The 13,336-nt window shown below is 34.9% G+C and overlaps 1 protein-coding gene across 2 annotated transcripts; it reads right to left on the reverse strand.

Moving 5' to 3' along the window:
* Window positions 1-580: 580 nt before the first annotated feature.
* LOC18053967 (L-arabinokinase) lies at window positions 581-11,126 on the reverse strand. Of its 2 annotated transcripts, none has more exons than XM_024177432.1 (29): window positions 10,742-11,126; window positions 10,507-10,614; window positions 10,229-10,297; window positions 10,045-10,128; window positions 9,847-9,923; window positions 9,624-9,690; window positions 9,079-9,136; window positions 8,890-8,957; window positions 8,747-8,809; window positions 8,327-8,380; window positions 8,146-8,245; window positions 7,961-8,070; window positions 7,470-7,589; window positions 6,461-6,517; window positions 5,283-5,455; window positions 5,020-5,185; window positions 4,710-4,793; window positions 4,450-4,575; window positions 4,140-4,270; window positions 3,978-4,059; window positions 3,703-3,790; window positions 3,054-3,097; window positions 2,689-2,784; window positions 2,516-2,592; window positions 2,093-2,293; window positions 1,798-1,963; window positions 1,547-1,618; window positions 1,051-1,254; window positions 581-950 (listed from the first exon to the last, which is right to left on the reverse strand). In XM_024177432.1, the coding sequence occupies exons 1-29, from the start codon at window positions 10,844-10,846 to the stop codon at window positions 822-824; spliced, it is 2,979 nt and encodes a 992-aa protein (XP_024033200.1). In that variant the 5' UTR covers window positions 10,847-11,126; the 3' UTR covers window positions 581-821. The 2 variants fall into 2 exon arrangements, with proteins under 2 accessions (XP_024033200.1, XP_006450100.1); XM_006450037.2 differs by having other exon boundaries at window positions 5,020-5,188.
* Between the last annotated feature and the right edge of the window lie 2,210 nt (window positions 11,127-13,336).

The raw sequence follows: 13,336 nt of genomic DNA on the forward strand, positions 1-13,336 counted from the left end.
TTTAATCTTTTTTTTTTTTTGTGTATTTCTTTTGATTTTTTATTTAGTTTTCCGGGTTAAATAAGCCAATTTTGCACACTATTATTTCACACGTAAGCGTGAAGAGAAAATCCGCAGGTTTAGTGACGTTGAGATAACAGTGATGGGCATTAATAATAGTGTTGAAATGTAAACGCAAACGATAAAAATCTACCAGAACTTCCTACAATTTTGACATGAAGTAGCTCGCCTGCCCTAACCGAATACGTGTAGTGCATGGACGTATTCGTGCTATATAAATTATGAGAATCACATTTATTACAGATACCTGCACAAATTTATGTGATCTATTTTATATATAATTGCCACATACTCCCCAATATTTATTTGTTAACACCAAAACATCATCTTGTAAGAGTAAAGTTTGTACAAGAGTTTAGCATCAATGGTTAATAAATTCGTAGTTGCTTTGATTTATTGTCTGATGATACCAAAAGTTCAGTTCAATTTTACTCGGTCGGCAGTTGCGCTTGGAAGAGGACGCCATTTGTTGGTACCGAATGAATGAAGACCTGAATGCATTTATAATCCTACCCGCGGGTTTTGGGTCAAAAGGCAGAAACATTTGCACATTTGTTTTATTCAGTAAATAATGCCTTTGCTTATTCACACAATCACAAAATAAAAATAAAAATAAAAATGAAACCGTAAGAATAAAAAGGTGGCAACTTATTTGTAAATGATAATTTTTAATGCCAGAGAACAACAAATACGAAATAAATAGAGCCCTCTCAAAAAATGTATTTTCTTTTATCACTTCAGCTAGCGAAACTGCGAAATAATTACTGATTTAACTTTAAAGAGACGGAGCGGCGACGAATTCTCAGATGTCCAAATTTTCCAGCACCTGGTGATGAGCCCTCAATGATAAGCGGCAAATAGCCTGTTGCATCTTTGTACCTTTGCTGAATCTGAAAGTTCATACTTGTTAAATCACTTGCTCCGTAAAAAGCTATAATATGAATAATCAACATGTCAATAAATTCTTTTCAAAGTTACCACTTAAGTTACCTCAAGAACTTGTTCGCTGCTCCTTAGAGAGTTCCGACCAATTACACAAATCGTTCCACCAGAACCCCCGCCAGTAATTTTAGCCCCGAATAATGTCCCATCTTTAGATTTAGACACTTTACTATGTTGAATTTCCTGTACCAACTGTACTAGCCTATCTGTCCCATCGGAACCAAGTCCACAAGCACTATAGCTGTAATGACACTGAAATGTGATACAGAAGAAACAATTAAGACACGCAAGTATCACTGAACATGTTCCTTGGATAGAAAATGGCTTTTGCTAGAGATATGTGAGGAAACAAAGAATGTTCAGAGTCAAACTCTGGTATCAAAATCTTAGTTTTGATTGTGTTCTGTGAATTCTAATTATTTGTGATGAATGCAAATTCATTCTGAAGTAATACCCAAAACCACTTCTTGGAACACCCCTCTTACATAAGCATTTGTGCAGAAAAGGAACAAAATAATCATACTAAAACTTGTAATATATCCACCTGATACAGTAGTTCTCCCAGAGAAGTAAGTTGATCATCTGAAGCTGCAGCTGTTAGCAATGCTTTAAATGCCTGTATGTAAAAATGAAAGAAGGAAAGAAATATCTCAGGTGGAATTGGTCAAGAAAACTCACAACTATGACTCATCTTTCACATAACAGAAAATAAGAACAAAAGGCAGGACCAATTCTGGTACATAAAAATTCTATTCTCCAAACAATCAGATAAGCTATCAAAATTCTCTGACAAACCTTGACTCGGAAATTCTCGTATATAGGATGACAAACTGGTGCTCTAACAAAATATGTACGCTTTGGATCAATTACTGTGACTGGATCATTGTGATCACCATAATTCTTAGAAAATTCCTCACCAACAATGGACTCAGGAATATTCTTGGCATAAAGAGCTTCAAATCTGTAACAAGAAATATAAATTTAATCAATCAACAATGTCACAAATATTAACATATCTCAGAATTGATTTTATCCTCAGTCACTATTATTTTCAACAACTCTGCTAGTAAATCCCAATAAAGCACCGTACCTGTGAGGAGATAAATTGCACAAGTAATCTAGTGATGCTTCAGCTTCAAGTAGCTCAACACCATCAACCTCCGGTTCGATGTTGTTTATCCCATTAGAACTTGGCAATGATTGAGGAAGCATACCAGATGCTGTAGACTTTATCATCTTTCGACCCATAAATGCACCTGCTCTGACAGATCCATAGTCTGCACCTCCAACACTGCCGAAAAGAATGCCAAATAACACAACTTAGACATTTATCTACAAAGAGCAGCGAAAGGCCCCCGGGTATGGGGTTTGCTCAAAAGTTACAACACAGGTAGTTTACCATAGCATCAAGTGCTTAGTGCTCCTCCAATACACATAGGCTAATGAAAATCACATGGAAAAAAATTTTTATCTTATGCTTTAAAAAGCTGGCTATGGATAGCGGGTTTGGTACCTGTGTCTTATTCCTGAATCAATTCCCCAAAAACGGATGTGGCTAGGAATTTCCACCACCCCAAGTAACTCTGCTGGCTGGCATAATCAAGAAGCAAAAATTTTGACTTATAATTCTTGATCCTCAACAAAGCTTCAGCATAGAGTTTTGTCTCCTGCAATAATGACACATACCTGGCACACCATTGCCAGAAGTTTGTTGGCTTCTCCACATGCAGAAGCCATCTGGTCCATCACACCACAAGGAGCTCCAACTATGTGATTCTCCACCTAATAAACAACTTAAAATGATAATCAAAAGGAAAACAATACAAGGTAGATTTTGTACCAAACAGGATAGTCATCTAATAGGTTAGATCTCTTGCAGCGGAGCAAGAGGTCTAGAGATCAAATCCCCGCACACAAACCTTGGAGCTAAATTTGCATTTGTGCATGGATGGGTGTTTAGCAAGTATTCTTTAAATAAATTAAAAAAAAAAAAAAGCGTCCTGGGATGTCGAACAATAATATCTGTGGGAAGGATGTGTCTAAGGTCAAACCTTTTGGCACAGCAAAGCAAGATCTCTTGGATGGATGTTTAATCCTGAAAAATATAGTTCGATGTTTTGAATCAAAATATGGATCAACAGAGCTCTGTCAATCAATGGAAAAAATTTCTCAATATACCGCAATTAAACATTATAAGGTATACACAGCATTGACTTAACTACAGACTATAATTAACTCATGAATAATGATGGAGAAACAGGTATTCTCCAAACTGCACCTAAATTTACATTCACTCAGGCCTACCACGATAATCATGCCTAAAAGTCAAGTCAATGTACCAAAATGTGACTAGAATCGTAACCCTAAAGTTGCTTAAAATTAGGACAAAACAGTAAATTTTCTTTATTAGCCTTCTCACTTTCAAAGACTTGAATGCAAGCATGACGTATGCCTCTTTATGACAGTTTACACTTTGATAACATTTCAAATATATTCAGGACTTTGGCTCTTTGCTTTAATACAACCAACTGAAAAATAGACCTTTCTCAAGTATCTGAAATTTTGTACTATCTATAAAGATATGAATGTGTTCCGCCAAAGAGATGAGCACTTCTAATTTATGTAAATAAAAATAAAATATGAGCAACAAAAATGAATTAAAATTGAAAAATTTTCTCATGGACAATTTGGAAAAATTACCATGAGCAGCAGCTATGGCAGACATACTAGCAACCTCCACTGAGGCAGAAGAAGAAACACCTTTTCCTTCTGGTACTGCAGAAGAAACCTGTACGATTGGAACTTGTACATTCAGTAATAGACACTAATAGCATCTTGTGCAGGGGAACAAGACAGACAAAAATGGAAAAATAAGATCATGCAAGTATCAGTCGCAGGCAGAGATTAAGAACATTCCAGGCAATATGTAACAACAACACAAGCATATTCAAAAGAAAGGAGAAAGTCAATTTTACCAGCATGCTTATACTATCCTCAAAGCGCACACCTAGTTCTGTCATTAAAACCAGAATTGTCCCAGCAACATATGCTGCCCACCTAAAAGAGGAATTGCTTAAGCTGCAATGCAAATGCACAATAAAGAACAAAAACTAATCAATCAAACACGAGGAACTCACTTTTGGGATGGATTTGTATCAAAGTATTTTTTCGCCTTCTCATATGACATAGGTTTCCCTTCATCCATAAAATCAGATAAATCCATATCAAAAGTTGGACCACGATTGCTCAACTCTGATCCATATGATACCTGATGAACCAAAATGCATAGATAAGAGTTTATATTCATGCAAGCACATTATTGTACAAAAGTTTCTACATTTTTCTTTGGTGTTCAAACCTCCATTAAGTCAAATTGGAGAAGTACATCAGCATTACCTCGAAAACAACATTAAATATAGAAAAAAGTAATAAAATACTAAGACATACAATTTGCAGAACCGGCATAGGCCCTTGTCCTTTATCATTATGCCGAGCCAGGGCATGCTTCCAGAGTCTTTGTTTACTCGGAGAAATCTTCTGCAAGGCTACATGACAAGCTTCTCTTATGGGCATCTAAGGGAGGAAAAAAATGATGGTTAAAGCATAAAATTAAAGATTTGGCCCAGAAAAACCCAGAAAAAAAATAAAAAAATAAAAGGATGGTATAATAGAAGGAAATATAAGTACCAATAGAAGAGAATTTGAACCTGCAAAACAAGACTTCCTGAATAATCAGCAATCCCTCCCATTACATCCAACCTTCCAGGTGCTCTAGCCACGAAGATTTCTTCCTGCACAACAATTAGAATTTCAAAATGTCAATGCCAACAGAAGATTCACATCAACTGCATCATTCAAACACCAATTATCGACTCAAATGATCAAAACAAACACCAAATCAAGAACCCATATAAGAAAGGTATTAGAAAGTCTATTCACTCGCAAGTAACAAGAAGATTAATCAATCTTGGGAGTAGAAAGATTAGGAAAAAAAGATTTAGTTATAGGAAGCTCAACCTCCCAGTTAAAAAGTCCAGCTGCAGCCTTGCGTTCCCGCATCTGGCGCTTCTCAGGAGTCCTATCAGAATCTTTAATGATATCAAGTTCCACCAAGCTCTTCAGAAAACTCATTGTATCTGGAAGACCTTGACAATCTCCATGAAGAATCTCAAAGTCTTCAGTGCTTCTAGAGAAAGAAATTTAAGGACGTCAAAATTGAAGCTTGCAACTACCATATAATACAAATTACTAAGACATACAGTAAAAGGTATAAAAATTACAATTTCACTGTAGAGTCACCCTCAGGCGTACAAGGTGGTGATCTGCTGGCAGATAGACCAAGTTCATCTTCTGCAGTTTGATACCATTCAGGAATGGAGACATCTCTTCCAGGGACTCTTTGTAGTTCATACCCAAAAATTATGGCATCACGTAATCTTCTTGCCCCACTTAACTATATAGACATGAGAAAACAATAATGAGCTAATAACAAATCAAAGGCCAAAAAACTGGTAAACATGACTTTCAATAAGAAAAAGTTTATAGTAATCAGTATCTTATGAAGATACAAACTATTAAATGAAGAGGGCAGATTATGAATGTCACTGCAATATCGTTGCATGTAACCTGAAAAATAGGGAATGCCCCTTCCCCACCCAACATCTGGTCTTTCCCTATTATGAAAAAAGGTTTCTATTGCATTCACCTAGTCTTACATTGAAAGATTTCTATTGCATATACTCGGGAGTGGAACAGGGAGGAGAACTTTAAAGTGGACTACCCATTCATTAAAGAAACAGGAATACCAAAACTGTGATCTGCTACCAAACTCTTTCCACTTCAAAGAACTTAAATCGAATTCATATCACAATGTTGTTTCCGTCCAGAGTTACGTCAGAACACAGTTCTAAATCAATGCATCAATCAGTGCATCCTTCTTATAATATCCAATAAGTCATAACAGTTTCCCAAAATCGGAGTTTAGCAGTGAGGAAACACTTTTATTGGGACTTATTCTTCTTTTGATTGGACCAGGAAATCACCCTCCCTTTTGACACTTTAGATAATGACTCTGTTCTTTGTGACTAAAACACAGGAAATCTCTTAGGCATTACCTCTCCATCTATCCTGTAGATGGAGACTTTTAACCTAAATCCCAACTCAATTGTCTTTGGTTCTTTTGATGCCAATTTTGTGCATAATTTCAGGACAAATTAGGTATTTAATCTCAAGTCTGATGTCTGATTAGCTTGGATTTAATTCAGTTGAATCATTAAAATGACAAATTTGAATTTCAAACTACATCAGAAACTAACTTCCTACTAATGGATCAACTATAACAAGTGAGTTACAAACTTTAAACTTGATAATAGCATCAAAGATAAAACCACTAAAGAAGATTTGTTAAAAGTAAATATGACCAGAAAGCACCAATACCAAATGCACCAAATCTTATTACCTTATCAGATGCATAATTTTTTCCAATAGCTGTTTCCTGCAAGATGTGAGCTGCTACCTATATGCATATCATTGTGTAGTAAGCAATCGTAGAATATCAAAAAAATAAAAACTGGAAAGCAAATTGCACAAACATGACACGTTTTGAGAAACAAATTCCCAAAAAATCAACATGAAATACCATGACAATATCAACATAACATGATTAAACCACATACACTAGCCAATGAATATTAAAGTGTATCGATTTTTTAATCTGCTTCAAAAACATTCAGCCTTAGCACTTACTTAAGAAGAATTCTTAACCGCCTGAAAGTAGAATCATACATATATTCAGACTCGGGGTCCTCTATTTTAAGGACTTTCTTTTTGATATTCTGAACTAATATTTAGATATCATCAAATAACGAGTCTTCCTATAGTCTTACTATATCATACTTACATCGTAACATACAAATCTTGTCAATATATTATCGTTCATGGCACATAAGTTACTGTAACTTCTTTTCATGCACCATTACAAACTTAGAATTTTCAGCATATTCAATTTATGGACTACATGTTACATGTCAATGATATAAAACTTTTCAGATTCTTTACTTTCGTTAGTTGAATCAATATGTTACAGGTTGTAGCAATGATTCCGCTCTGGAGTCAAAAACAAAGTTCAACCACATATTTGGATATTCCTTATAGATAATTTTCAAATAAATCTACATTTTGTCTTTCTGTGTACTCTTATTGTCAATATGGAAAATATAACTGACAAAGTGAGTGAATAGGTCACTTCTAACAGAAGCTTAGTTGCTATATTCCATAATCAATTCTTGATTATGTTCAACTCTGGAAGTTAAAAGCCAATTTACTCTCTCCAAACAGAGCCCAGTATAAAAAGATTTGGGTGAGAACTAATTCTATTGGCAAAGGACAACTAAGTTGCATCACAGAATCTTAATTATCAAAATAAAAGATGGTCAACAAGTCATCAAACTTGAGGAAAGAAAATCTACCTCTCCACCATTGATGCCTCCCTCGTAGCATGGTTTCAAACTAATTGCACGTTCAAGATAGGGCTTCCAATGACCAGTTAGTAAATCCCTCCTGATCATCTCAACACCTCCTTGATAAAACTGCATTGAAATCATAAAAAATAGATTTTGAGTCAGACGTGGCTTTGTGTTTGGGTGGTGGGGGGCTGCTTTTTTTTTGTGGGGGGGAGGGGTGTGGGGGGGTTGGTGTTGTTGAGTGTGAAGAGAGTTGTAAGTGTTGCTAAGAAACAAGAGAACTATTAAAATTAAACATGAATTACGAGATGGTGACAAGATGCCCACAAAGAAAAGATAGATTGCCCAAGAGACCCAGAAAGGAATAAAAACTACACAAAAGTATTGCTCAGCTAAAATCTTTAGACAAAAAAGGGCCTAAAGACCTTAAGTCTAACAAAAACAGTCTCATGATCATGAAAGTAAAAAATGAAACAGAAAGGAAGCAATAGGCGAACCTCAAGCATGTTTCTGAGAAAGGGTTCTTCATTGAAATAATCTCTGCGTACAAAGACAAATGGCAGCTTGTATGCTAGGGCTTCACTGACAGTTCCATAACCAATTTTTCCTGAGATATGGAGAGACCGTCAATTAACATAGATGTGATATCTAGTTCATCTGCCAGTGAAATTTTCATACTGACCAAGCATACAGTCAGAAGCTGCCATGAAATCAGGCGTATAAGCATCTTTTGGCAGCTTAATAAAATTGGGGGGAAGCTGGCTGTCCGAAGCACCACAGACCTGAATTGAAGAAAAATATGCAAGCTTACTAAATAAGCACATTTAGCACATATTAAGCAGAAAACATGCTACAAAAAGTACCAGGCACTTCCAACCCGAGGGCAAGTACTCCTCCTTGAGCTTCCAGCCTGCAGGCTGCATATCAGAAATTGAGACAGGGTAAGCACTAGAATTTGATAAAATCATCAGAAAACAGAAATTATAAAAGAACAGTCACGGGGAAAGTCAAAATCGAAGCAAGAATTTGTATCAAAACATCAGATCTACCAGATGGAAAAAAATTATTGAACCGCTGTTTAAAATCAGATACCTAATCAACTCAAGAGTGAAAAATGTGTGGTAACTCAGCCACCATTAACAAACAAATAAATCTCTCTGTCTCCAAGAAATTATCACTTGCCATAGACAAAGAATATAAACAATCCATCACTAGAAAGTTCCAGTCCAGATACCACGCAAGCAAATATTTTAACAAGAATTTTTTTTCATCAGCAACCATACCTGTCCGCCAAAATTGAGGATAAGTAGCTTCACATCATCCTCAATTCCAAGTTCCTTCCTCACCTAAATTAAGAAATAAACCATATTGTTTATAACATAGAGTCTGAAGTGATTCAATGAATGAAGCTAGTTGTGCACCAAACCTCCTTGCGGGATTTGTGCAACCTCCTCACAACAAGAGGTACATCAATGACATCACGGAAAGCCGGCACTGTAAAGACAATTTGTGACCAATCATTACAAAACTGCCAGCATCATATAAAAATAACCAAGGAAGGGCCAACAAACACAACTATGCTCAATTAATTGGGGGTTTGTAACAACTGACATACTTGGGCAGTATCCGGGTAGACGGATGAGGAACTCACAGTGAGAATAATCCTCTGCTATCTGTATGAAATTTCAAGCACACAAATAAGTTCAGATAAACTATCCCCATAGAGAGCAATAAACCCCATATGCACAGACAGACAGGCTCCACTATCAAAAACTCAAGCTTAAAATAAATTTATTGCTTCTAGCTGACAATGAAACCACAAAGATTAAGATCATTATCAAGCAGTTACATACCAGCAGTCCAAAGTTCACATGTAAGTGCTATTAGAAAACAAGGGTTAAATTGTATTCGATTCTCGTAGTGTTTGGGGAAAACTTAATTTCTTTAGAGGCTTTAAAAGATCTCATTGGCTGGTACTCAATCAGTATACCTAAAACACATCATTACTGAAAGTGGAATAATCAAAATATGGTCTTTGTAAACCACAACACCAGCTTCCGCAATTAATAAAATCCAGATCCAATTAGGAAACGGAACACCAAATTGGAGAACATGACTCCAAGAAGATAAGAGGCACAGGAAAGAGAAGACGCAGTTCACCTGCCAAACAATTGAACGGTGATGATGCCCAGCAGCCATCACATACTCCGCATAAATAAAATCCCAGCTACAAATCATTCAAAAGATAAAAGATGAATAAAGTGCCTTAGAAGGTCCAAATCTGACAAGTGCTTAGAAACTATTTAAGCCAAGGAGAAAATATTAAAAAAAAAAATTGCTAATAAGAACAACACACAAGAGAGATGGCACTAATAAAACTTACCTAAAGTTGGTGACACAAACAGAGCGAATTCCAGCATCAGCTGCAGCACGACATGCAACTGGAACAACATCAGAAACCTGTCCGTAACAAAATGATGTTCACTCGTTCAGTAAAACTGGCCAAATGTGGATCTTCAGGTTTCAAAATCAATGTAATGAAGAGATGAAAATATGAAAAAAAAGGATTAAAGTGAAGTACCACTAAGTCAGCTTTGATGGAATTCAGCCACTCTACTTCGTCTTTCAAAATAGATTTCCGAGGAGCCACAGCTGTCTCTGAATACTAGCCAGAAGAAAAACATAAAATAGTAATAATAACAATAAGAAGCCATGCAGATAGATAAATAAAACAGTGGCGGATGAGATAAATGAAATTCATATACCTTCTCCAAGGAGGCAAGGCGGTCTACAGTCAAGGCATCAGCCTGCACTGCTCCACAGTCCAACAGTACCTGATGGTCCGTACATATAAAAAGGCATATGAGGAAACTAATCATTAACGCAAGCATTTTCAGTACAAATTACTTTGAAGCAAATAAACAAATTCAGTTCCTAGATTAATTAATTAATTAATTTTATTTAAAAAAAAAAAGAACTGGAAAAGAAAAGAAAAAGAAAAAGAAAAAGAAAAAGAGGTGGTGAAGGTAAACTGAGGGGCGACCTTGCGAATGAAGAGGCGAGGGGACTGGATTTCAGAAGTGAAGACAAAGTCAGGAGCACCGGTGACCACGTGGACATCATGCCCCGCAGAAATCAGATTCCTCACAACCTAAACATCGTCGCATCAAATATCAAAATCAATCACCAATCAAATTCAAATCTCAATTATCAAGTACAAATGAAATGAAGTGAGATTGGAATTGGAAAACGAAAATGTAGTAAGGAGAGAAGGAAACCTCAACAACGCGAGTGGCGTGGCCAAAGCCGTGACCGGTGACATAGTAAGCAAATACCAGATGTTTACTCGACGCCGACACTCCATCAGTCTCGTTGATCCTCATTCTCGCACACAACTTATCAAGAAACAAAAATTCTATTTGTTCTGCCTTTCTCTTTCTCTTTCTCTTCCTGTTATTAAATGAAAATCAAAACTTACTTTACGTGAAAAGGCGGAGGACGGGGAGAGAGATATAAAGTAAGCAGTTACGTAGGTGACGCAAACGGATAAAGAGGATCAACATCCGCTTCCAACTTTATGTTTTTAACATCTAATAATTTGGAAAAGGTCGTTGTTCCCCCGCTTTTGTGGCTCCCCAGATCTCATCGATTGACTACTTATTATTACATCACCTCTCCTAGCTAAGCAAACTCCATCAGGTTCCGTGCCAGTCCATAACTCCACTGACCAAAAATAGTTACGCAATTCATTGGGCACCGTAACATGCACCCGACGCACCCTGTACAAACGATGAAATAATAAAATAAATCATGACTTAATAATAATATGCATCATACCTATGAATTTTAATTTTTTTTAATATTGATTACACATCAAATTATTGTATTACACAAATCTTTACAATTGTTATTATAACAGACATTATACTAATGTTTACAATCAGATATACATAATTGAGATTTACATTAATAGATTAAGGGTCAGTTTGGTAAAGCTGCAGCTTTTAAAATAATTGTTGTTAGTTGTGCTGTAGAAATAATCAGCTGTGAAGAGAATCAATTAAGTGTTTGGTAAATTTTATTTTCAAAAGTACTGTGAATTTTGAAAGCAGTTATGAGTATTTAGTAAATCTTATTGTTAAATTGCTGTAAGAAAATAAATGATTAAAATGTACATAATGTAGGATGAAATTTACTTATACATATAAAAATGTACACGTACAATATCTCGTTGAATCAAACAATTTTTTTTTTATAAAAATGTGGAATTGACATATTAACTTATTGCCAAGTAGCATAAACATAGCACTTTCTATAGCTTTGTGCCATGTATCTTTAGTTACATAAACTATTCTTATGGAGAAAATAAAGCGTCTTGATAGTTGAAGGAATTTCCCTTATAACACGCTGCCTTAGCTCCCCAGTTCTTAACTCTTTATAATATCTCTGAAGTAGAATTCTTTAGTCAAGAAAACCTATTATTTTATTGAGAACCTGCAAAACGTACTTGGTTCCCACATTATCTAATTCAATGTGTCTACTTAGTTGTATCATACTTTAAAAAAGAAGCTACCTAAATAGTTATAAGAAATATGTTTTGTTGATTCAGGGTGAAGAATTCAAAATAATTTTAACTTGTTTTAAAATAATTGCTATTATCTTTAATTGTGTATTATAATAATTTTAACTAAAAATAAAATTTATGATATAGTGATTTTTTTAAATATGCATGAAAAGGGTAATGAATCACTTACTGTTATTAAATATGGTGATGGAACACGTACTGGATCTTGCTTTGTTGCACTAGAGAAGTTTTGATAGAACACAAAATATGAAGAAATAGGCCAAACAAAAGGTGTGCGTTAATTATAATAAAAAATTATTAAAATATTGATTTTATTTCCAATTTAAATAAGGATAATTTCGGATTTAAGTAATAATTGCAAGGATATTTATGGAATTATATTAAAGGATAAAATTGATTCTTAAAATCAGAATCTAAAAGTTACTCATTCCCTGCTTTTCAAAATCAGCTGTAGGAGGAGCTGATTCTGATAAAAGTGATTTTGATTTTTTTTTACCAAACACCAAAATTAGCTTTTAAATTTTTAAAATCACTTTTAACCCTTCCAAAAGCAATCCCAAACGGGGCTTAAATTCTATGAAATACATGCCTAGACAAATAACCCTCACAAATGAGAAATGTCTCTGTTTCACTCGCATTGCGCAAGAAAGAATAACTTATAAATGTTTTTAGCCCCTACTATGAACTTTAATATTAGGACTTTGTTTATGTGTCATTTTTGTAAAATCACTGTTAAATAACTCCTTCAATAGCTCTTTATAGTGATTGAGGATTTGTTTATTATTTGTTAATCGATCTTAAGATTGAGTGAATCTAGTCTTATTATATTGAATTTGAATTTTAAATTCGCTCATAAAGTAAGGACTGCTTTGATTTTCAAAATATTTACTTTTTTCAAATAAACACGCCAATTAAAAGGGAGAAGAAGTATCACTGAATATTTTAGAATGCTTCTTTTTAATCTTTTTGGATAAACTTTAATATTCTAGATTAGATTGGATAGGTATGTCAAAAAAGCTTATCCAATCAATTTCATTGACGGGGCTTTCCTTATTAGACATCCATCCCGAATCAAACATATTTAATAGTTGACCATAAAGCGCCATGCAATAACTAATTTCGATGCTATAATATAATAAGCAACTTAGAATATCTCGATCCACAATTAAATACATAGGATATATATTATATAGTTTTGAGTTCTAAATTATGTGGCGTCATTGCGTGAAGATTTGTTGTTCCATAAATCTCGATTTTTTTTCTTATTTTGTTGCACTCAATGATTAAT

Source organism: Citrus clementina, unplaced genomic scaffold, assembly GCF_000493195.1.
Source record: "Citrus clementina cultivar Clemenules unplaced genomic scaffold, Citrus_clementina_v1.0 scaffold_1, whole genome shotgun sequence".
Lineage (NCBI taxonomy): Eukaryota > Viridiplantae > Streptophyta > Magnoliopsida > Sapindales > Rutaceae > Citrus > Citrus x clementina.

Coding starts and splice junctions, on each gene's coding strand:
- LOC18053967 (XM_006450037.2), bottom strand. CDS start 10,846: ATGAGGATCAACGAGACTGATGGAGTGTCGGCGTCGAGTAAACATCTG. Junction 10,129..10,228: donor GCCTTGCCTCCTTGGAGAAG/GTATATGAATTT, acceptor TCTTCTGGCTAG/TATTCAGAGACAGCTGTGGC. Junction 8,381..8,746: donor TCCTCAATTTTGGCGGACAG/GTATGGTTGCTG, acceptor TCTGATATGCAG/CCTGCAGGCTGGAAGCTCAA.